This window comes from Pinus tabuliformis, chromosome 3_2 (genome assembly GCF_031772625.1).
Source record: "Pinus tabuliformis cultivar Carrire ecotype Pingquan chromosome 3_2, CPIR1, whole genome shotgun sequence".
NCBI classification, from domain to species: domain Eukaryota; kingdom Viridiplantae; phylum Streptophyta; class Pinopsida; order Pinales; family Pinaceae; genus Pinus; species Pinus tabuliformis.
Genome location: NC_142302.1, coordinates 229,660,190 through 229,685,528, shown reverse-complemented (window position 1 = coordinate 229,685,528; position 25,339 = coordinate 229,660,190). Strand labels below are relative to the sequence as shown.

General features: G+C 42.7%; 1 protein-coding gene across 2 annotated transcripts in view; it reads right to left on the bottom strand.

The window, feature by feature from the left end:
- Positions 1–25,339, bottom strand: part of LOC149180551 (uncharacterized) — a 172,559-nt gene that overhangs the window by 861 nt on the left and 146,359 nt on the right. The window contains exons 5-6 of one of the 2 annotated variants that reach the window (XM_089416179.1): positions 14,800–14,873; positions 13,987–14,561 (exon numbers count right to left, since the gene is read on the bottom strand). The exons of the other annotated variant lie outside the window; for it this stretch is intronic. Of the exons in view, the coding sequence (XP_089272305.1) occupies positions 14,433–14,561; positions 14,800–14,873 (203 nt within the window). The 3' untranslated portion in view covers positions 13,987–14,432. Of the gene's footprint in view, positions 1–13,986; positions 14,562–14,799; positions 14,874–25,339 lie in introns of those variants that run through there. 2 annotated transcript variants of the gene reach the window in all.

The following is a 25,339-nucleotide window of genomic DNA, read 5'->3' as shown; positions in this document are numbered from 1 at the left end:
ATAACTGGATTCTGGTCCTAATTACTGAAGAAAATGAAAAAAATTAGAATTTCAGTGGGCAAATAGCAACACAGAAGATTACCTTCTGCAAACATTAGCCCTAAAAATCATAAAAAATAACAACCAATTCATCATAATGCCAAAGTTGAAGAGAACCTCTAAATATAAATTATTATTTTTGGAATCAACTGTGTAGAGAAAGTTAATAATTCATGACACATCTCGCTTGAAGATTAGTCATGAATTGATCATTTTGACTCGTTCTCATGGGAGATGGGTCATGCATCAATACCTTACTCTACATAATTATGCCCAATAAAGATATTTCATATATTGGATAACACAAGGTCCCCACACACCGTAGATATAGTTGTAACAATATGAAAATCATGACACAAAACCATACAAGATTAAGAGTTCATTTAACCTTGCAATCGTTGTAGTTCTAACAATATCTAAATCATGATGCAAAACCAAACAATATTAAGAGTTTAATTCATTTAACATTGCAACAGTTGGGATCTCTTTACATCAATAATGTGAACAATTTTTTATTGAAAACCTAGAAATGTGTTTCATAAATACAAGGAAATGCTTCTTTAATTCCTTTGTGCTGTGATCTACAACATATTTGACTGGAGCTCCAAGAAAGCCCAACATTGGCTTGAACTGAAACTGGACTTTGGACCTATGCTGCACAAGATTCCAAAATAGGGATTAAATGGAATGGGTGTCCACAATGGATTCAAGGAATAATATATATATATATATATATATATATATATTTATTGTAAGCTACGGCATTTCTATTATCTACATCAAATTTAAAAGTACAAACTTAGGAACCTCAATCCGCCCAACTGGGAAACCAGATCTGTTGGCTCCTATTCATCAGACGTTCAATAATGTTTTTCATGCTGAATACTGTCAAAAAACTTTGCAGGACATTAAGCCCTATCTCGCCAGGTTTTTCCAAAAAACTATTCTTTCCAGGTTCTACTAACAGACCCAACTTTACTACTACTACTATGGCATGCAAACTAATATTCAAAAACCAGAGCAATATCATTCTAAATTCAAAAAGAAGACAATTGACAGGCCTCTCAATTCTTCGCGTTTCCTCTTCTGGATTCATTGCTGTCGTTGGTCTTCCCCAGCTCCTTCAGCATCTCTTGAATTTCCTTGAGTTGTTCGTTCTGTTGATGGAGCAGCCCTTCAACGTTTGCCACCTCCTTCTTCGCTGCCGCTGTTTCCTGAGCCATTTCCACCATCTCAGCCGCTACTTGCTCCATGGCCTTTGCCAAGAGATGCTTCAGCACCTAGTATGTGTGAAGAGCGCGGCGGTAAAGGGTTAATCTGCCTCGCGTGTTGCCTGGGTTCGACAGCTGAGAAGTCCATTCTTCCATCTCCGGGTCGGACGGTTCCTCCAATACTCTGTCCTCCATAACATCAATAATTTTCCTTATGTCTACATTTGTCTCCAGATTGTATGCCTGTTCTGCTTCGTGCACCACCGTGCGGATCGATTTCTTCCCCCTTTTCCGTCTTCTCTGCGCCTGATTACTCTCCTCGTTGATGATTGGTTGTCGGGGTCTACCTCTGCCTCTCTGTTCACGCGCCTTCCTTCTTCCGTCCTTTCTGCCCCGCTTAGTTCCTTTGCTGCTTTGCCCTGTTTCAAAATGCCTGCTCCTGAAACCTTCCCCCTGGTTATACTCCATTTCATCTGAGCTTTCTATTTCGATTTTTACTCTATCCCGTTCGAAATGCCTGTCGCCTACTGCCTCCCTCTCTGCCTGGACTGTCTTATCCCATTTCTCAGCCATTTTGGTACGGTTGAGGCGTTGATTTTGGTTCCTCTGCCAAGTCTCTCCTTCTCTCGCCACCTTCTTCGACTTCTTACTGCCTGTCATCCTTCTCCTGTTCCACCTTATAGAATTCTCGCCACCTTTTCGCTTATGATGGGTTTGCTCTCCACTTCCTTTCTCCCTTGCGCCTTGAATGATGCTTTCTTCGGTGTTTTCCGGTTTTTGTTTTGCGCTGCGTACCTGCTGTTCTGAATTATCATTAAATGCTGATGTCAGGGAGGTGAGGCCGCCGTCCTTCTGTCCTGTCTTCGCTGCCGCATAAACCTGCCTTATTTTCCTTCTGCAGATCCTCGCGATTTTTTGATTACCATTATGCTGTTTCATGGTTATCGTTGTCTATGAGCTGTTTTAAGCCGTCCCATCTTGTCATCGCTGCTTGATTAGTCCAGCTGTCATCCACTTTCGCCAATGATTCCTTACTTCCCCAATTGGCCAAGCAATCCGCGGGCTTATTTCCTTCTCTTCTGACATACGAGGTGATCTTGTATTCGATCCCTTTCAGTGTTTCCTCGATTTCTTGGACTATACTCGCTGTTCTCCAGCTTTTAACTATCTTCTCCCACTGTTTCCCTTGTATTAATTTTCTTATGGTGCTTATGACCAGGGCTGAATCACCTTCGATCTCTATCTTCCTATATCCATTTCTTATAGCAATTTTGAGACCCTGATTAACTGCCATAAATTCCGCCTCGTTATTACTCATTGTTCCTCCGTGTTCTGCATAGATCCATTCTACCTCTCCTTGTCTATTTCTAAAGATTCCTCCAAATCCTGCTGGACCTGGATTCCCCTTTGCTGCCCCGTCGAAGTTGAGCTTGATAAACCCTTCCGGTGGCTTACGATAAACTGCATGACTTTGGCCCACTATAGGTTGGTGTTGCTTTGCTTTTTGTTGGTAGATCATTCCTTGTTCCAAGTTCAGCCTTTTTAGGATTTCTGCTTCTTCCTCAGAAGTCTTCCAATCTTCTTCTGCCCAATTTTCCGCGAGGATTGATTCTCTGATTTGTCTTAGGGTTCTTTTCCAAACTTCTTCCGGATTTGATGATTTCCCCTTGAAGATTCGACCATTTCTCTCTTTCCAAAGATTCCACACGTTGAAGCCTGCCTCCATGTTCCAAGCTCTTCTTACTACCTTGCTTTTGAACTTTCCTTCTCCCCAGTCACATAGGGTTTGAATGATATCCTGAGGATTTCGTTCTGTGGTCGAGAATAAGTTTCTAGTCTTTTCCCATTGGAATTGGGCCATGCTGCATCCATTGAGAAGGTGTTCCTGGTCTTCTTCATCTTGATAACAAAGGTAGCATCTTGATGGGCCTGAGAAACCTCTTTTTTGTATTCGATCCCAAGTTAGAATGCGTTTCCTTCCTACCAGCCATACGAACATCTTAATCTTCGGCCACCATTTATTTCTCCATAGCTTCCTCCACTTCTGCTCTTCCTCCCCCTGCTCTTGCTGTATCTTTACATTATATGCTTCCTTTATGGTAAACGCTCCTTTGGTTTCTTTACCCCATCGTAGAATGTCCCTGCCTCCTCTATTTTTTATTTTCCTGGAATCTAATTCCTTGCTAAATATAGTTTTTTGATCCTCTGTTGCATTCCTGTTCCATTCTTCCATTGATTTCCATTCCCTCCATTCTTCGTTTCCTCTTTCTTCTATCCAATAATCTTTAACCCTGATGAGGTCTCTGTTCATACCTGTTCTGTAGATTTCCTGCATTCCTTGTAGGTCCAATATTTTCTCCCTTTGTTGCCATGCTTCCTCGCAAAATCTCGCATTCTGACCTCCTCTGATTTCCCAAAAAATATGACCATCAACTAATTCTCTGCTTTGAATGGTTAGGTTCCATATATCTGATCCCCGGGGTGCTTCTTGTTTCCTTAGTACTTCTTCCGGGGTTGATGGCATATTATATTTTGTTGTCCAGATTTCTTTCCACAGGTCCTTCCCTCCTTGCATCCATCTCCATCTTAATTTGGCTGCTAGAACTTGATTTAGGATCCATGGGTCCCTTAGGCCAAGACCTCCTTTTTCTTTTGGTTTGGTTAGGCTGTCCCATGAACAGAGGGCCCATTTCTTTTGTTGCTTGGGTCCTCCCCATAGAAATTTTCTATAAATCTCTACCAACTTATTGCATATCCCTTTTGGTGCTGCCATCACTGATAAAGGATATATCGGAATCGCCTGAATGGTGGATTTAAGTAGAACAACCCTTGCCGCCAAGTTCAGAGTGCGAAAGGACCAATTTTCCAGTCTTTTCATGATCTTTTCCAGGATGGTTTTCCATTCTCCTATTTTGAGGGATGAGGAATCTAGCATAGTTCCTAAGTACTTAGTTGAGAGATCCCCTTTCCTATAACCCAAGATCTTGGTTAAATGATTTTTGATGGGTTCCACTGTATTAAAGAAGAATGTTCTTGATTTTTCATTGTTTACCTCCATACCTGAGCCTTCCATGAATACCTCTAAAATTTTCTTTATCCTTCTCACCTCATTCATGGAAGCTTTGCAGTATATCATGATGTCATCCACGAACTGTTGGTGGGTGACTGAAGTTTGATTGCCCCATAGTCTCAGACCCTGGATTTTCCTTTCTCTTAATTCTTTTTTGAAGTATCTACCTAATCCTTCTGCTGCTATTATGAAGAGAAAGGGGGATAGGGGGTCCCCTTGTCGAAGTCCTCTTGTAGCATTAAAAGTAGCAGATGGGGCTCCATTTAGCAGGATAGAGAAATTCGGGGTGGAAATCATGCTTAAGACCCATTTCACCCATCTGTCACAGAATCCAAAGGCTTTAAGGATGGTTTCTAGATATTTCCAGCTTAACCTATCATAGGCTTTTGACAGGTCTAATTTTATCAGCATTCCTTTTTCTTTCTTCGCTTTCAAAGTGTGGATTACTTCCTGGGCCACCACTAATCCATCCAAGATCTGTCTTCCTTCTACAAACTCAGTTTGTTCTGGGGATATTATGCTTGGTAGAATCGATTTCAGCGTTTGTGCCACCACTGATGCCACTATCTTGTAGATAACGTTACATAAAGCTATAGGGCGAAAGCCTTCAGCTTGATCCGCTTGATTAGTTTTAGGAATAAGAGTCAGCAGGGTTGAGTTTATTCCTGGCCATATTCTTTGATTGATTCTAGCTTCCTCCACCACTTCTAGAACTTCTGCAGCAAGGAAATGCCACCCTGCTTGATAGAACTCTATCGTATACCCATCCGGCCCGGGAGCTTTGTTCCTTTTCATGTTCTTGACTATATCCTCCACTTCTTCCATCGTAACTTTCCTCATTAAAGCCAAATTCTGATCTATGGTTACCAGTTTAGGGATCTCCCTGCTTATCTTTGTTATGGCTTCTGATCTATTATCCTGAGTTTCCTTTAATAAGTTTTTGAAATGATTGACCAACACTTTTTCGATTTCTTCATGCTGGAGGACTCTCTGACCTTCTTGATTTTTTATTGAGAAGATTCGGTTTCTTTGTCTATGCCGTATCATTTCTTTATGGAAGAACTTAGTATTCTTTTCCCCTTCTCTAAGCCACTGAACCCTTGACTTCTGTCTCCATAAGATCTCTTCTTGTTTCCTTCTTTCTTCAAGCTGGTTCAATATAATTCCTTCTTCCTTTGTTCTATCTTCCTGTATGCCTTCTAGTATATCCATCTGCTGCAGCTCTTCCATTCTCTGCTCCAGGCGCTTTTTCTCTTCCAGTGTATTTCCAAATTCTTCTTTATTCCACTTTTTTAATTTATCTTTCATCTCCTTTAGTTTGAGTTGAAAGGTGTGCATCTTGTTTCTTCCTCTTTGGTCACTCTTCCTCCACCATTCTTCAAGTTTCTCTAACAGTCCTTCATTTCTTAGCCAAAAAGCTTCAAATCTAAAGGGTTTGTTGTTTGGTCTTTGCTTTAGATCTATTTCCATTTTAATCGGCCAATGATCCGATCCTGTTACCGGTAGAATTGTGGCTTCTATGAATACATCTTTCATCATTATTTGTTCGGAGATTAAGAATCTGTCAAGTCGAGATGCAATTTGATTAGCTCCCCCTCTGCGGTTATTCCAGGTGTGGTTTCCGTTTATAGTTTGAATATCGATCAGTCTCTGCTCCCTTATCAAGTCTCCGAACTGTTCCATTGATTTATCCATTCTCCTTAGCCCTCCTCTTTTTTCCTCTGAGGTTTTAATCAGATTGAAATCCCCTCCTACGATCCATTGTCTTCCAGGGATTAGACTTCTCAATGCTTTTAAGTTTTGCAGAAAGTTTTCCTTTTCTCCTTGGATATGTGGCCCATACACCCCTGTTATAATAACCTCCTCCATTGTTCCTATTATCTTTGCTGTCCCTGTTAGTATTCTTGGAAAACTTATCCAAATATATATATTTATATATATAAACCAATTAAGTCAATTGTTAAATGAAACCAAAAGATAAACACAATAAGAAACTTGAACAACAATTAACATGCTTGTGCTAAATGCTGATAATAGTTCTAATCAATAGCCAACACCAGTTACATTCATTATTCATCCTATCAGTTTAATTATTTTCATTTCCATGCTATTCTGTTTAAGCCAAAGCAGTATTCCAGTAGGGTTAAACATGATGTATTTGTTCCCTTTCCCTGGGGTCCTACTTTTAGAATCTTATCGAGTTTGTCATATTAGCAAAAAAAAAATCTCAAAGGCAATCTTCTCCCACTGTTATGCTAATTGTAGGGTCATTACCTCTTACGTCCAGCTTCCAGACAACTTTAACCACTAGAGGTGTCATAAGCAAGTCTTCAATACTATACCATTCATGCAAAGTGGAATTGAGAAACACAATCAGCGAACCATAAGAATCGTATTGCCCAATTCTTCTTGGCCTTGGAGCTAAGAAAACTTATGCTTAACACCTTTAGGACTTCTTTCTTTTAATTGTTTCCCATTTTTACTTTTGGGCCTTTTAACATTTGATTTTATCTCTTTTGAAACTCATTATGTTATCTTTCATTCAATGTTATACAAGAACACATCCTACACCTAGGGAACCCATCCATGGGATTCCCATGTTGCAAGGTACTTGACCAAGAAATGGGACACTCCCTTTTCATTATGGACATCCCCCAAGGTGTCCCTTTCCAGAATCAAGGATGTGAAAAAGACAACTGGGCATCCCTCAACCTGGTGGCCCCAACAAGTGCCAAAACAAGTTGTTTTGGTGTCTACTCAACCAAGAGTGATCCCTTATGAGGCCAGCTTGGAAAATGATGAATACAACAGTGAAAGAACAAAAAACTTGAGATCGACAATAGAAAAACGTTATTTGACATGTTTCTGGAGGCAAGAAGAAATGCAGAACTGGTCTGCTAAGCACACAAACCAACGAGCAAGCAATCCATACTAATTATTTGGCCTTTGGATCATGCATAGCAAGTTGCAACCATTCTCAAGCTTTTGAGAGGTTCAAAGGTCTGTAGTGAAGATTTAATGTGGAGCTGGGTTGGTGGAAGCTGCCTCGGTTGGACTTAATGTTTCAAGGTAAGCGGTCTTTACGTTACGTAAGTGAATCCCCCGCCTAGCATTAGAAGCAAAGGAACCACCAGCATCTGAGCTAATTGACCGAATCCCAGCTTCCCCATAAGCAGTTCGAGAGCCAGCAACACTTTACTATCTTGCCCCAGCCTTAAGGGGAAGGATAAGCACTCTTCCGAAAGATAAGGGAGGGAGAATAGCTCCAAAAAGCCTTTAGGGGGCAGTGGAGTCACTATCCTTCCAAAAACCTTAAGGATGCGTAAGCAGGCTCGACTGTTAAGGAGAGGACCTTTAGGTGCTCGACTGTTAAGGATGCGTAAGCAGGCTCGACTGTTAAGGAGAGGACCTTTAGGTGCTCGACTGTTAAGGATGCGTAAGCAGGCTCGACTGTTAAGGAGAGGACCTTTAGGTACTCGACTCTTTTTTTACTTATTTGGGGGGGCCAATAAGTAAACCCAAGAGGGAGAGAGATAATAAATCAAAGCGTAACTACATATATAATATATACACAGGCTCGCTTGGGAGGTCCCCGAGCAAGACTGAGATAGGAGGACCTTTAAGACGGTTACCCCTATCCCTTTTCCGGTATCAACAACCCCTTCCCTTTTCTATACCTTACCTTCTGTGTTTCCTAAATACCTACCCACCTTTCGACTTCCTTCGACCTTTTCTGCTTCGCTCGACTAATCCGACCCACCTTACCTGATTGGGGGGGCCAGCCAGCCAACTAACCTACCTATTTAGGAACCACCTTCCCACTTAGAACTTTCATGTAATCTTTAGTTCTTTATCATCCATTCATAGTTTTGTACCAATAATCATCAAACTACCATGCTTTCGCTAGTAACATATTAGTACATGCACTGATATGGCACAAGATGATTAGTTCTATCATTCATTATAGGATGATAAATAGAAATCAATTTCATTAGTAACCTAACATCATGATAGGCAAATCCACTAACTAACTAATATGATTATCATTCGGATTTAGTAACCTCAGTCCATAATGACAACACCTCAATCCAATCAGTTCCATTGTGCATGATAAACAGGAAGCTCAGCTAATTAGACAGGCAGGGTTCGTTCCGTTCCATCATTACAGGCAAAGGAGAATCTATCTCATCTATGATATAGCAGAGATAAGGTTTGGGCTCAGTTTGTTAGTTCCATTTAGTCTTTTATATCAGTTAGTTCCGTTTAGTCCATCTCTATCCTCCTTTCTGCATTAACATTTCTCTATTTTGCCCGCCCATTTCTAAACACAGATTCAATTTACCTTTTTTAAGTAACATAGGCATAGGCACATTCACCCGTTTCATTAGTTGATCCAGCAGCATACGCAACATAAGAAGTCAAGGTGGTGGCACCTCGCTCAATTCCATACCTTACGGCATCTCTTCATGTTTGAGAACCAGTACCTCGCCCAGATGAAGCAGATTGAGTTCCAGTTTGAGTTAAGGAAGGGGTGTGCCTCCATCTCTCTCGCTACATGACTTGCCTAGAGCAGTCGAAGCCTAGAGCAGAACTTGCCTCATGAAAGGATGTGAGTGCGTATAACTACTTGCCTTATGACATTCTCTTTTTTCAGGAAGGCGTAGCCCATACCATACCATCGCATATCACTCCTCCAGCAACATAGCACAACTTAGGGCTTGTTTCCTATCCAACCCTAGAGCAATACTATAGAACTGGATGCCATTCTATCTCTTTAACCATTAGGTGCTCAGCCCCCTGCATGGTCACTCTGGAGTCTATTTTAGGCCTTCCTATCATTTATTACCCGATGTGTATATTCAGGCATCCGGCAACTCCATGCATGAGTTACTAATTAGGTTTTTCTCTTTTTTCAGGAAGGCGTAGCCCATCGCATCGCTATAACTACATAGCACCGCTAATAGCACCGCTATAGGGTATGATTCCCTCACACCCTAGAGAAATGCTATAGCACTGCTCCGGCAACATCGCTTTCATTACAGTTATCTATCCCAGCGTAGCCTCTCCATAACTGCTCTAAAAGTGCCCCAACCTAATAGCAGTAATTCGGGATTTACGCGTACACATGAGGTCTCCACTTGCCTATTAATAAGAAAAAGGAAACCAAGTTCACCCAAAGGTCTGGATTCAGTTTGTGTTCGACTAGTGAATTTGAAAAAAGAAAGCCGATCTCAATCCGCGGGTCTTAATTCGCCCAGTCTTTTCAACCCGCCATGACTTCCTCTATTTGACCAAGGATCTCGATCCAGCGTTTATCCTAGGCTGCTCTTTCCACTACTCTACCTGGCCTGGAAAACGACCTCGATATAGTTTCTTTCTTGGATAGAAGAAAGGATAGGGTGAGGGATTTATCGCTCATCCATCATATGGATGAGGGTGAGCCTGTCGAACTCTCGACCTATGGGAGAGGTAACGTGCGAGGAGAGGCCCGGTAGGGTGAGCCTGCTTGCGCATCATGACTGGAAGAAATGCATAATGACATATGCCCATAGCAACATTTTCTGCTAAAGCGTAATGACATATATAATGAATGTCACTATCTCTGGTCTCGAAGTCACCTCTAAGTCATGAAATATCAGGTTGGAAAAACCACAATGACATATCTAATTCATGACTGGATTCGAGAGCGTAATGACATATCTCATATATGCATTATCTGCTAAGGCATAATGACATATCTCATTCATGACCAATATAAGTACGCCTATAAGAAAGCGTAATGACATATATAAGAAATCGTAATGACATATATAATTCATGACCAGCAGCCACTCCTCGGCGATAGCCTCTTTTCTTTCCTCAATCCCACCCATTATAGACAAAGAGAGATAGAGATAGAACATGCCGATGCCTTAAATAAAAAACCCATTCTGATCGGAACAGAAGATCTAGTAAATAGAAGGGATGGGTTCTCGGTCCCTTTCGTCTAGTGGTTAGGACATCGTCTCCTCATGTCGAAGACACGGGTTCGATTCCCGTAGGGGATAGGTAGGTACTCATTCCCGGTCTCATTGCTGAGTGACAGGCTGAGAAGCACACGCACCTATATGCATATCCATATATCATATCGAGACATCCATAGATGGGTAGAAGAGATCTATTTATATCCATATATGCATATATCTACATATATCCACACCCATATCCATATATCGATATGGATACAGATATAGATCCATACATAGATACGGATATGGATCTCCATCTTACTTACGCGACTTAATACTGGCTGGCCTGGTGGGGGGCTTAAAATGCCCACGGTAAACTATATGGGAATTGGGTACGGGTATGTACAGAGCGTGGAGCCATCCTGCCTGATGGGTGCGCGCTTTCAATACGTTACGCCTTCTCTTCAACGCGTTCTTGGTTGGGATGAAACCGACCCTGCCCACGAGGGGGAGATCCGACTGACCCTACTAAGAAAGAGGAGACTCAGGATGCGGGGCCTGCGGCAGAGCCACAACACGGGAAAACGAACAACGAGATCATTGATAGGTATAACTGGCTCGTGGCCTGTTGAACGACTACAGCTAGCTGTAGCGAGAACCTGAGATCGCTGATTAAGGGGCGATCTATAAGGGGCTGCTATGTACACTTGGGTGGGCCATAAGAGCCCCCATTGTCAAGATGTATGTATGTATGGAAAGGACCTGAGCGCTCATCCTGGCTCGCTCCGGCCGGTACCTATAGATATAGGGGGGATAACGAGATGGATCGGATTCCTAAGGGATCATTGACCATGGGACCAGCCGAATCGACGTCCCTGCCTCCCGGAGAACAGCTGTTGTCAACGAAGCGACCTGTACATTCCGTGAAAATGAGAAAGGATTATGGGGGACCTGGTCCTCTGGTCCTGCAGGCAGAAGGAAGGCCGCGAGAGGAAGGAGTGGATACTAGGAAACATATCCCATTATGTAAGGGGACAAAGGTTTCCATCCGTGCAAAACCAACAAATAGCGTATATCTTATCTAAGAGTATAGTAGTTTCCCAAACCGATAGGGATAACGGGAAAGGAAGAAGGAGGAAGAACCGCGAGGTTATCCCTTCCCCTACCCCCCGACTAGTATAACCTTGCGGAATCACCCGAACCCAGGCCTTCCTACAGTAACTTAGTGCTGCGCCGCGCTAATTTAGCCCAAGCCGGAGATGAAAAATATATCTGAATCCCTTCCTATTCCTTCTTCCACATGTTCAATCTTTTTCCAGCGGTTTTCCCAGAGATCTTTCCCATTAACGCCACTCTAATTCTGCTCATTCATGGAGTTGTATTTACTATTTAGTACCTCTAAGAAATATGATTATCCACCGTCAGCAAGTAATGTGGGTTGGCTTGGATTACCCAGTGTTGTGCGCCTAGGAGGGTTTCAACCCGTCTCGACCAAAGAGAGAGGAGGGCAGCGCGCTTCGGAATGCGAAGGTTTCAAGTCTTTATCGCCCGGAATAGCTCCCTCACCTAATGCATGCGCGGGTTCGGACCGCAGGGAACCGTAGCATGGGGGTACTATCATCGTTTTGCCGCCGCAAGGCTGGCTAATCGCAACAGGGGCGAGGTAGCTCCCCTCAGGATGTTCTGGAAGGCGCATGAGTTCGAACGCTATTATTAATGTGCGACCGACCCGGGGCCGGATTAGTACCTGTGATTAACAGGTTCGGTGTGGGCTGGAAAGAAACGGCGGCAGCGGCGAGTAAACGACCGAACGTGCTGCAACCTAGGGATCACCGGGCTGCTCTTTCGCTCTATAGGGATCGGGGCGAGAAGTGGGGCATAGCACAATTTGGGAGGGAGGAGGGTTTGGTTCGCCCGCCAGCCAGGGTGACTGATCCTGCCGTAGTGTACTCCTATTGCACCAGCAACCGATGCTTGTCGAGCATACGACGATGCGTGAATAGCCTTATTCTTTTCTTTTTTCATCGAATATTGAATCGAGGGAGGAAAGGGCGGTAGATGGTAATGCGATGTCCTACGCCGCGCGTCCCCGCCGAACCCGTGCTGCGCTGCGGAAAGGGCATCGGAAGATGGGCGAATCAGGAGAATGCCATACCAACCAATATGGGTTTCAATACTGGGTCATATCGTATGATACAACTAAATGGAACCAAGCAGCCGAGGAACTAATTGGATAGGACCTTCCTTATAGATCGAGCACAGGATAGGCAAGAGATCCTGTGAGTTATGGGGAATATATGCTCCGGGATCTGCCGAACAGCTGACCCCCTGCCCTGACCCGTACAGTGGTTTTGGGTCTCGTGGGCTTCTGCGCTATTATCCTGGGTGGGCATACATAATAGCGCATATTAGTATTAGGCTCAATATGCATGCGCAACGAGGCGAGGAAGGAATAGGCAGGCACCACTCTGGATCCAAGTGGATGCTACGCTACGCCTGACCCGCTGAGTGAGCGATCTATGGCGATTCTGGACGCACGCACCGGAGCCTCACCTATATGGGATATCCAAAAGGCCTCCACGGGAGAAATAGAAGGTGGTTTTTCCAAAGTTTAGATCTGATCGATTCCTCCATCTGGTTGCTTTCTCTCGTAAAGCCAAAGACGGCCCCCGTTCATTGAGGACAAGGTACAACTGTTGGTAATTCCTACCTATAGGTAGGTAGGTAGGGGCGAACTCGAAGGCGTCTGGACATGATCGAATAACCTAGATCCGGGCTGGGATAGTGGCATATGCCATATACTCCTGCTGGGGGGCATCGAATGCCCATCAGTTCCGAAAAGGTTCGCTCATGCGCATCCTACCTACCTACGGCTAGTTCGCGCAAATCTGAATGAGTTATCACGGACGAGCCACATGCAGGGAAACTCGCATGTGTGGTTCTGGCCGCCTTCGGTATCTAATAACCATGCTTTTGCTCGCCGCATGTGGAATGATCAGATGATCAGAAGTACGGGAGATATAACACTTTCTTCATCATAAGCTTGGTGAAGTCAATTGCATTTCCCCAAAACATCTCTATGGGAATCTTCCAAGCATTGTGGAGGAGGCATTTGAATGCAGTCCATATGCGCATGCTTCAATTAACTTTAATGCAGTGACAAATGAACCAGCTTCAGCCCAACGAATTTTATATTGTATTTATTAAAGGATGGGTACTTCCATGAAGTCAGTTAAAGGTATCAATCAATAGTAAATAGGCAGAAACTCTTACAAGCCAATATTCCTGGTAATCTACTCTATCTCCAACAAGAACATAACTTTCACATAAAACCAAAATACATTAAGTTTTGAAACAACCATTCACATAGTTCTGCACATGTTTCACTTTCAAGATAGCTCATTGTTTGCATTTTGTTCTATGTGGAGGGATGAGGTAACCCTCAGCTCTTGCTCAAGGACACTTCAAGATGTCCAATCTTTAGATCCCATAGCTTATTTAGGATCTATCTAAGTTTTAGGAACTTGTGGGAGGAAGTTATGTTGTCCATTCTACATGCCTTTTCACTTTCTTTCTTTTTATTCTCTATTGTTTGTAAATATTTTCCTATAAATATAAAACATATTCTATTCAAAAGAAAGAAGAAGAATAGATAAAAATCTATCATTGAATTCATTAGAACAAAGTTTGGCTTTGATTGTCTATATACAAGGTCACTGTAAACCACAAGGAGAAAGCTCAGAGGGGCAAGACGCTAAAGAAAATGTGTTCAATGTAGAGGTATGAATATATAGGCAAAGGAAATCTCTCTGGAGTCTGTTAGCAGAAAGACATTGTCCAAGGAGTCAAGTTGATCTGTAAATGTAATATGCCTATGGCCTCTCCATTTCACCAACACGGATCCTTTGTGGAATTAATAAATTCAACTGGTGTCTCTGCAATTCCTTGAATGACAGATTACAACAATGCATATAAATTCTTTAACAATAACCTGTGTCTCTGTGTTATGCTTTCAGTTATTTATTTTATGTGTGGCCTATCCAGAGAACCCAGTTTCTAATACATTGATTTCCAACCATTAAATAAGGTTATTTCATTTCAAAACATTCCCAGCACTTCTATGCTCATTAATAAAACAAAAGAACAACTATATATATTGTTCGATCAGACACAAACATCACAGTGAGCATTATCCTTCAAGGAAACGCTGAATTTATGGTTCTTAATTTGAAGAGAAGGCAATGGGGATTTAAATATGCACTTGGTTTGAAATATGGTATCCAACCACCAATGCTGCATTAAATAAGAACAGAAGCACCCCAGCATTAAATAAGAATAGTAGCACTTTCCTCAAGTTTCAACTTTCAACATCAACATCACCAAGCATTGCCACATTTATATATTCAGATGAGGGCCAACAATTTAAATGGGAGTATCTACAGACCATCTCATTTTCTGCCCTCCATCTCAGCAATTAACAAAGTAATGAGCAAGTATTTGTTTACAAAGGAAAAGATATGAAGTGACATACATATACCGATTTTTCATGTATACTTGTTTTGCTGCAATTTACCATACTATGCATTCTCCAAAGACTGCCTGGTCCTGCATATGTTCAATTTCAGGATAGGGGTCCAAAAAATAATAATTTTCAGTGCAGAAATGATATATGGAGAATTACATAGCTTGAAAGACATCCATAATACATATACATTGAACAAATGGGTATATCGCTCACATGGTTAGTCACAGAATTAAGAATACTTGGATGCAGCTAGTCTGTGGGTGGGTGAGATAAAATCTAATGCCTGTGAGTAGATGAAGAAAATGTTGTCATAAAATAGAGTACACCCTAAGGAAAGACAGAGCAAGAAATTTGTTGTGTGAAATGAGGATGGTAGAATTTAATACTACGATACTTTTGAAACCCAAGAGATTACTTCTAAGCATGCAATGTGAACAACACTATGATGCTTTTGAAACCCAAGAGGTTACTTCTGATCATGCAATGTGAACAATATTAGTCTAGTTTAGTCATCCCATTACATAGCACTCAGAAAACATTCAATGATGTTGCCCAAAATTGTTCCTCTTATGATTGTGATTCTATTGAGTACTACAGTCTATCGTTGAATGGGAGGATTGCATACTAGGTAAGGAGACAATTAATCACTCTACCCTAAACTTTTCCAATTTGTGTAGACACAAAGAAGATTACAAGATAGACACTAGCTTAAGTAGATGGTATTCCGATGACAAGTCAACTTGGTGAATAGAAAGTGCACTTTCCCCTAAAAAAATCATTGATCCATCACTTCTAACGTCAATGACTGAAATGACCACCAACATAAGCTTCAGCCCATTCATCAACGAAGGGTTCTAAACCCTCACATTAAAAATAGAATGAGCCTACATCTAACAGAATATCATTATTTGATATCAAGCAGTAAATATGTCCAAAATCAAAAGAACATTCCTCAAAACGAATTTGACCCATGTATCAGACAACTATTTATGAAAATACGTAGATACATAGCAACGAAGCTATGGTGACCATATCTTTGGTACCAAACCAAAAACCCAGTAAAATGGCTAAGAAGGGTAAAGATGAGAGTATGCAAGCATACTTCTTAAGAATAACCGAGATCAAGAACGATCTCCTATCTATTGGGGAGGCTATTACTGACAGGGAAATGGCACTCACGACTCTTGGAGGATTACCATCCGAATGGTACGTGTTTAGGACTACTCTTCTGAACAATAATGTAATTCCTGGTTTCGAGGAATTAATGGCTAGATGCATTCAAGAAGAAACAAGGGAAGAAGAGCAAGAAATGCCCATGCCTAAAGGTCCTCCCGCTGCCTTTTCTTCTCATGCTAAGAAAAGAAATAATTCCTGGACTAAATCAAAAGGAAAGGTTGGACCTAAGGGTGGAAGAAAATGATGATGTTACATTTGCGATAAAGCAGGTCACTATGCAAGGGAGTGCCCTGATAGAAAGGACTCACACCGGGACGACGATCAAAATCCCTCTGATGGTAATCAAAGGAATGAAAAATTTAATAGCAAAGGTAAGAGGAGAGCTGGGAATCGAGGAAGAGGACAACCATTCAAGAAGGCTAGAAATTCCAGGATGTATTAAATGCACTTGACCTCAAAAAGAACTTAGTTTCCATCTCGGCAATGGAAGACAAAGGCTACAAGGTAACCTTCAGCAACGGCAAGATATGTGTATAAAAAAATAATGTTAAAGATGCCTTTACTCTTGGGTTTCGTGTTGATTCATTATATTAGGTCGATGGAAGTCCGCTAGGTATCATGTCTTATGACACATCTCTTTAGTCCGAACTTTGGCATCGGAGGTTTGGCCCCCTTCATTATAAAGCTATACTCGGTGTAAGACAAATGGTGACAGGGATGCCCAAATTCCGAGTAGAGAAAGAAGGTGTATGTCTAGGATGTGCCGAAGGAAAGCTCAAAAGGGGACCATTCCCCTCAAGCCAAAGCAAGACCTCCGGTATATTACAGTTGGTTCACTCAGGCATATCTAAGGTTGGCATTAAGAGGGAGACTACTACACCACATACTCCTAAGCAGAATGGTCTGGCGGGAAGGAAGAACCGTATGATTGTGGAAGCTGTCCGGGCCATGCTACATGATCAAAGACTTCCGAAGTTTCTATGGGCTGAAACTACAAACACCGCCATATATGTACAAAATCGATGCCCTTATCAAGCATTGGGTTCCAAGACTCCTGAAGAAATGTTCACCGCCGGTCAAAGGGAAGTCGTGATTAGTCATGATGTCACCATTGACGAAGATATGGCTCTCAGCAAGGTGGACAATCTTCTGACTTTGAGGAGCTCTCAAGAAGTCGACACCAGGGAACCGAAAGAAAAGGATGATGAATCAATGCCTGATGTAGAAGAACCCATGGATTCGATTGATCCTCATCCACATGAGCCTTCCTCTTCTAGGAAGAGGTCTTCATGGCTTAGGGGGATACTTGATGATGCTGAAGGACATGCTGCACCCCAAGGAACCTTTCGTGAAAGTAAGAAACCTAACAGGTATCAGGGATACCTGACCATCATGAGCACGATCATACAAAATGAGCCTTCATCATTCTCAGATGCCGTCAAGCATCAAGTATGGAAGGATGCTAACACCGAAGAATATGAGTCTATTATGAAGAATGATGTCTGGGAAGTAGTTCCCAGACCCCAGGACAAGACAGTTGTTACTTCCAAATGGCTTTACAAGATAAAGCATGCAACAGATGGAAGTACGGAAAAGTATAAGGCTCGTTTTGTTGCTCGTGGTTTCTCCCAGACGGAAGGTATAGACTATGATATTTGCACCTGTTGCTAGATATATGACCATCCGCTTGATCATAGCCCTTGTGGCTTCACAAGGATGGAACCTACATCAGATGGATAGACCGCGTTTTTGCATTGTTCGATCAAAGAAGAGGTCTATGTGGAGCAACCTGAAGGATTTGAGATTTATGATTGAAAATCTCATGTATGCAGGTTGAAGAAGGCTCTCTATGGGCTGAAGCAAGCACCCCGAGCATGGTATGAGAGGATCGATAGCTACTTGATGAAGCTGAGATTCACTAGGAGTGAAGCCGATCCTAACCTTTACTTTAAGGTTGAAGATGACAAACCTCTCAGACTGGTGCTGTACGTGGATGACCTCTTTCTAAGAAGTGCATACCCTCTCATTCACAAATGTAAGAGGGAGTTGGCTTCTGAATTTGAAATGAAGAACCAAGGACTTGAAGTGTGGCAGAAGCCAAGGGAAATTTTCCTATCTCAAGTAAAATATGTGGTGAAGATTCTGAAAAGATTTGGTATGATGGACTGCAAGCTTGTGACTACCTCGAGGATCTTAACTTTCAGAAGTTATATGGTAGTGATGTCGAACCAGATTTGGGAAATGCCTCTGAGTTTCAAAAAAACTCATTCGCGTTGATGTTCTTGGTGAACCTCCGTCCGAACATATGTTTTGCAGTTAGCATTGTGAGCTCATATTTAGTTGAGCTTCACTAGATTGGTGCCAAGAATCTTCTGAGATGTCTTTAGGACACAATCTCTCATGGATTGAGATACACTGCATGATTATTCGAATGCTGATTAGGCAAGTAGTGTGGAGGATCACTGGAGCACTTTTAGTGTTGTTTCTCTTTGGATTATGCTTCGATATAATGGATGAGCAGGAAGCAGAAGTCGGTTGCCATAAGCATCACTGAGACTAGATACATATCTACGAGTATGATCTCGTATGAAGCTGCCTGGTTGGGAAAGCTCTTCAATGAGCTGTTTGAACACATACCACTGTGATTCTCTGTAACAACTAGAGGTGGGATTCGATTACTGAGGAATCCCGTATTCGTCGATTGCTCCAGCAGATAGACATCATCTGGGATATGGTAAGTCAATGAGCAAGGAGGCTCCATCACATTAAGATGATGTACAGGTCGATACACCTTGTCAAAGCCCCGAGGAAAGATCTAATCTGTGATTTTCCCAAACGACTTGGAGTCGTCAAGAAACCCTTGTACAAGGGTCCTGCATGTTGCATACATTGAGCTCTGGGAGCTCTGAGGACTTGCGGTTCTTACTGGAGCAACATACAACCACAGGGTGACTCACCCTCCCCTGGTGGTGTGCACTGGAACAAGATGATTCGCTCTCTTGTGGGGCAAGATGATTCGCTCTCTTGTGGGACAAGATGATTCGCTCTCTTGTGGAACAGGATGATTTGCTCTCCTGTGTAGTAGGATGATGTGTTCTCCTGTGAGGCCTGGATTGATGTGTTCTCCATGGCGACTGTAGCAGGATTGATGTGTTCTCTTGTGAGGTCTGGATTGATGTGTTCTCCATGGCAACTGTAGCAGGATTGATGTGTTCTCCTGTGAGGCCTGGATTGATGTGTTCTCCATGGCGGCCTGGATTGATGTGTTCTCATGTGAGGACAGGATTGATTAGTTCTCCTGTCGAGGCATCCTACCCATGCAGTCTAGGACTCATGGGAAGTACCTCTCATCTGATCAATGAGCAGGGAAATGATGTTAGGGACCATAGTAGTACCGATGGACACATCGTTGTGTCTACCATACTCCCTACGCTAGGATGACCTCCATTGATCTGGGATCAATGATATTGGTCTGGGGCCAGTGGTAGGAGTTGTACCATACTATGACACTGACTTCGGGTCGGTTGAGACTGGTCTGGGACCAGTGGTACATACTCTGAGACTGACTTCGTGTCAGTGCAGTACTGGTCTGGGACCAGTGAGAGTGGTACATACTATGACGCTGACTTCGGGTCGGTTGAGACTGGTCTGGGACCAGTGGTACACTCTCTGAGACTGCGATACTAGTTTGGGACCAGTGGTAGGAGTGGTACTTACTATGAAGCTGACTTCGGGTTGGTTGAGACTGGTCTGGGACTAGTGGTATGCACTCTGAGACTGACTTTGAGTCAGTGGAGGATGATATTGGTCTGGGACCAGTGGAGTTGTACTCACTATGACGCTGACTTCGGGTTGGTTGAGACTGGTCTGTGACCAGTGGTACATACTCTGAGACTGACTTTGAGTTAGTATGATACATCCTCAATCATTTCTTCTTCTTCATAATTCGGATAAAAGCAGAGCAGAACAGAACAATGCAAGAGTAGAGCAGAACAGAGCAGAACAGTACAGATCAGTACAGGGCAGAACAAGAAGAATAGAGCAGAGCAGGGCAAGGGTCAGGCTGTACAGGGCAGTGCATTTGATGGATGAATAATAACGACCAATAAACAGATTGCAGATGAAGTTCTCCCTAGTTTAGAGGGAGTGTTAAAATTGGCAACCAGGGCAAAACTTCATGTGGGTCATCTTATTCATGGTTGATAATATTTTTATTAGATTCCTCTCGTCGAGAGGTGTAGGATTGATATAAAGATCATCCGATTCCGATAAGTATTCATGGAGATATGAATTTATTTTGATTATGGAATTATTATCAAGCCGACCTACAACTCATGTAGGCTCAGAAGCCCAACAGTCACATCTATTCAAACACCAACGTTGTGTATAAATATAGGAGGAATTTTCCTCATTTGGACTCACTCATCTCATCACATCTCTCTCTCTCTACTGCGCAGAAAAGAGTCTCTTCTCTATTTCGCAGAAAAGGGTCTCTCTCTCACACGTGAAGTCGGAAGCTGTTGAACCTGAAGCTGTAACTGCAGATCCAAAGTTTGACCAGCGTTGACCATCAGATATCCTCCTTAGAACTGCGCTGTAGGTCCATCTGGATCTCCTCTGAAAGCCGCAACTTTTGGTGGTGGAATCAAGTCAATCCGACGGACGGTTTGCAAGATATCGACTGCCCTAGTTTGAAGGAAGCTGCTGAAACTGAAGCTGCAACTGCAGAAGTAAATTTTGACCTGCGTGGACTAGAAGATATCCTCATCTGAACTGCATTGTAGGTTCATCTGAACCTCCTCTAAAAGCGGCAACTTTTGGTGGTGGAATCAAGTCAATTCGACGGACGGTTTGCAAGATATCGACTGCCCTAGTTTGAAGGAAGCTGCTGAAATTGAAGCTGCAATTGCAGAAGTAAAGTTTGACCTGCGTGGACTAGAAGATATCCTCATCTGAACTGTGCTATAGGTTCATCTGAACCTCCTCTGGAAGCCGCAACTTTTGGTGGTGGAATCAAGCTGATCCGACAGTCGGTTTGTGAGATATCGTCTGCCCTAGTTTGATGATGACGCCGCTCATGCTGATGCTGCTGATCTAGGGTTTTCTACAGCTGATATAAATCAGATTTATTGTACTATTTCTCTCTGCTGAATTATTGAAGATAAAAGAAGATTTGATCAAAGGGTTTCCCCACACATTGTGGGGTTTGTCCTTGGCTAGCCGCCACATCTTGTCTCTTGTCTTGGCTTGTTTTCTGTCAATCGTTTAACGTTCTATCTGCACTTTACTTTATGTATATGTGATTGTTAATCTGTGGAATATAATAAGAAAAACAAGTAAAGTGTTATAAGCATAGAACATACCATATCTTAACATTCTCAAAGGTTGCAAAAGAGCTTAAATCAACATTTTCATATAAAAAAACTGCATGTAAATTCTTACCATTTTCCTCATCTTTCGACTGAAGGAAAAAGATGCTTTGAAACTCCTTCCTAATTCCTGAGGTGTCTTCTTGGAATCTTGGCCTTTCTTATTTCAGCTCCTTGGACTTTGGTGCTGATAGAACCTCATCCTCATCATCATGAGGACAAAAGGTGCAGACTTGGCCATCTTCCTTCTCTGAGGGGCTTTCTGCACTAGCCTCTTGTGTAAGGGTTGTTTTCGAAGAGGATGATGATGAAGGTGAGGATGGAGGTGAAGATGATGGTGAAGAATATGGTGGTTCATCATAATTCCCTTTTGAAGGCTTGTCATCATCTCCTCTTTTTCCTCCAGAAGAACCCTCTCCTTTTGAAGGCTTGGAGCTCTCACCCTTCAATCTTGAATTTCTCTCTTCATAGAGAACTTTCACCATGTGGGTCATGTCAAGGAATGCTTTTTTGAAAGAATTCTCATCCTTTGATATATTATCAACTCCTCCATCATGAGACATGCTTACTAAAGCTTCAGGAACAACTTTAGGTGAAACTTATGGTGGGGATTGTGGCAAATGTGCTCTCCTTTTCCTTGTCCCAAATTGAGAACCTATACCCACAAGCTTTCCCTCTCCTCTCTTAAGCCTCAACCTTGTAAGCATCATAAACACTTGCAAACAATTAAATCCTCACAGGAGCAAAGAAAACCTATTCTCTAAGGCCAAACTTGGTCTGTATATGAAACTACTTGAGGATTATGTAAATTGCAAGTTAATAAAATGAGTTTTTATGGCTTTTTAAGTTGAATTTATACACATTAAAACATGAATTTAATTGATATATTGCAGAAAATTGCAGATAATAAAACCATAATAGTAACCACAAAACAAAACATGATGAAGGAGTTCACCCCTCCTGGGCTACGTCTCCTGGTCCAGCTTCCAATGCTTGGCCCTCTTTCATTATGCTAAAAGATGATGACAAAAATGAGTTACAGTGCTCAAATGGCTTCAAAAACTGCTTCAACGGCTTCATAGCTATCAAAAACCATTTTCTAGCCTCTTTCTACTCCCAAAAAGACCAAAAACTGAGAGAGTAATGAGCTTTCCAAGTTTTGCTGCTAGTTGACCCACAATTTCGCCAAGTCTGGCTAACTGTCCTATATTTTCGCCCCATTTTTCGCTAATGGAGCAACAAATTGGCACACCACCGGTGCAAATTATGGGACCGTTAATTTCTCCATTAACTCATGTGCGCACCGGTGGTCACATGGGCGCTCCACGTGACTTGGGGTTGGACCCTGCGGTCTAGCTCCCCTTCGTATCAGCCCTTGGTCTCGGCATTATGGTCGCAAGGCCAATGTTTAAGGTTGGGGGGGTCGGGGCTAAGCCCTAGCCCTCGGTCTCGCCCCTAGTCCTTGTGGGCGTGGCGACCGGGGCTGGGGCTAGCCCTCGACCCCTTACCCCAATACTCACCCCAATAATGTTTAAATAAACATATGGTGGGTCCTTTACACAAGGCCCACATTGGCGCAATGGTGTATGCAGATATTTGTTGGTAAGCGGTTTCAGGTTCGATTCCTGTGGAGTAAAATTCATACTTGCCCCAAAAAATTTCATGGCCACTGAGGCACCACGTGGCATCCTATGGCTGAGCCATGTGGCGGCCTCCGGTTACTCCACCTAACCAACAACAAACTGACCAATAAATAATCACCAACTCAGCACAAATAAGAATATGAAAAGTGGCGCGATGTCATTGGCCATTTTTGAAGCCCAGTCATATGCCAACTCGGCAGGCCCAGTGAGTATGCCACGTCAGCATTACAGACTGTTGACTGGGTAGTCGTGCACATAATTTTGCCTGCTTGCCAAAACGATCAGAACTCATTTCCGGGACAAGGAACATGAGGGGAAAGTTAGGGAAGGGACATTTTTGAAAGGAAAATGGGAATACATGTATATAACAGGGAATTTAGGGAAAACATTGCAAAAAATCATTGCATATGCATCATCAAATTCATGTGTTTACATGGGCATATGGAGAGGTAGGGTTAGGGTTTGAGTTTTAGTGTTTAGGGAGAGGGGTAGGGTTTGTATTTCTTTTACAAATTAGCAGGGGAAATTACATGGAAATACAAGGAAAGTGAAAAGGGGAAAGAGGAAAACAATTACAAGGGAAAAACCATGAAACAACAATAAACCCTAGCACACTTTTACAATGTAACATACAGCCATATGGAGGTCTTGCTCTTGCACAATTTGATCTTCAAAAACAAATGCATAATGTCCCTCTAATATAATCAGCAACCATTTCAAAGTTTGGAGAACCTACCTCAAGCAAATTGATGATTTGGAGGGTGCTTGAACGAATTTGCAGTTAGTTTGAAAGGGAGGTCGCTGACGGGTCGCGCGCCTCACCCAACGGGTCGCGCGCCACTGACGGGTCGCGCCCGTTGAAAAATTACACTGCCGGAATGCTGCTGACGGGTCACGCGCCTCTGACGGGTTGCGCGCCAGGCTCAACGGGTCGCGTTTTGCAGGAGGCTTTTGGAGGCCTTCCCGATGTCGGAATCAGATGCAGGATAGCTCGTTGGAAAGGTCTTTGAGTCTACTTTCCAACCCAACTGGAATTTTTCAATTTGGAGTTCATTTGACCTGTAAAAAATCAAATCTCCCAAGACTGGTCAAAAAGTGCCAAATGAGGCTGCCTCAAGGAAGAGTGTTGTTGCAGTCAACTTTTGAATGCCTTCCTCAACCCCAAATTTAGCTCATGATAGCTCATTAGAAAGCTCTTTGTGTCTAGTTATCATTTTACCCATCAAGAAAATCATTTGGCCAACCAAGCTAGGAGAAAACTTGATTTTCCCAAGGTCACTTCAGGGGTGTCTTTGATTCTCCTGAGGCAACGGTATTCTTGACATTTCTCTCAAACCATGACACCTGTGCAAAAAGTGAAGGAGGTTTTTCTTCTTTGGCATGTTTTGGACAAAACCCTCTCTCAGTTTCCCAAAATTCATCTTTGATTGCTCTGAAACATCATTTGAGTAAAACTTATCCCGATGTGTGAAACAAGGAATTTTGTCGAAATGAAGCGAAATGAAGGGGATAGGGGGCTTCTAAATTCTTGGGGAAATTTTTGGGAGTGGGGAGGGATGTTAGGAAGCAGGGGAAACTGGAATCTCAGAGATTGAGTGAGGGGAAGGGGTCGAAAAGGGCAAAGCACAGGCCAAACCTAGAAAATTGCCAGGTTGTAGCTAGAAACTAGGGTTTGTGCAAAAATGAGGAATTAGGGGGATCTCAGTGATGGGAAGCATTTGGTAAGGTACTTTAAGGATAGGGGAAGGTGTATGAACATCAGGAAACAATTTTTGCCGATGATTTGACCGTCCAAGAGAAATTAGCTTTCAAAACCCTAGGAGAGGGAAATGACCTTACCTAGGCACAACTGAAGCATGAATAAGGTGTAAAATGACTCATTCGACACTGACATGATAATGACAACCCTCTGAATGATGATAGGCTCAGCTGAATAGTGACATAGATTGGCATTTGGGCAACTTTGAAAAGAGTGAGAGCAAACCCTAGACCTACTGCCTAGTGACCAAATTTTGCTTGAAGACTTACTGAAATGACAAAATTTGATTTGACACTTCAAAATCACTTTGTAAGAGCATATTTGATCACTGTAGGAAGGCTGGAAAGACTGACACTAACAGGTTCCATATTGGGATCGAATGAAATGAGAGTGATACCGAGGTTTCGTGAATGGGCCCCTAGCCAGCAGCCCGCCCACACCTGTGTAGAGTGGATCGTTCAGCACCTGCGGCACGAACCAATTTTTGACCCATCGGCCCTAGTATCATAGGCGACCGAACGGCCGCCCCCCTAATTACTGGACCAACCTGCTATTATAATTCCATAAACACCTAGCGAAGATATGGCAGACAGATGAAG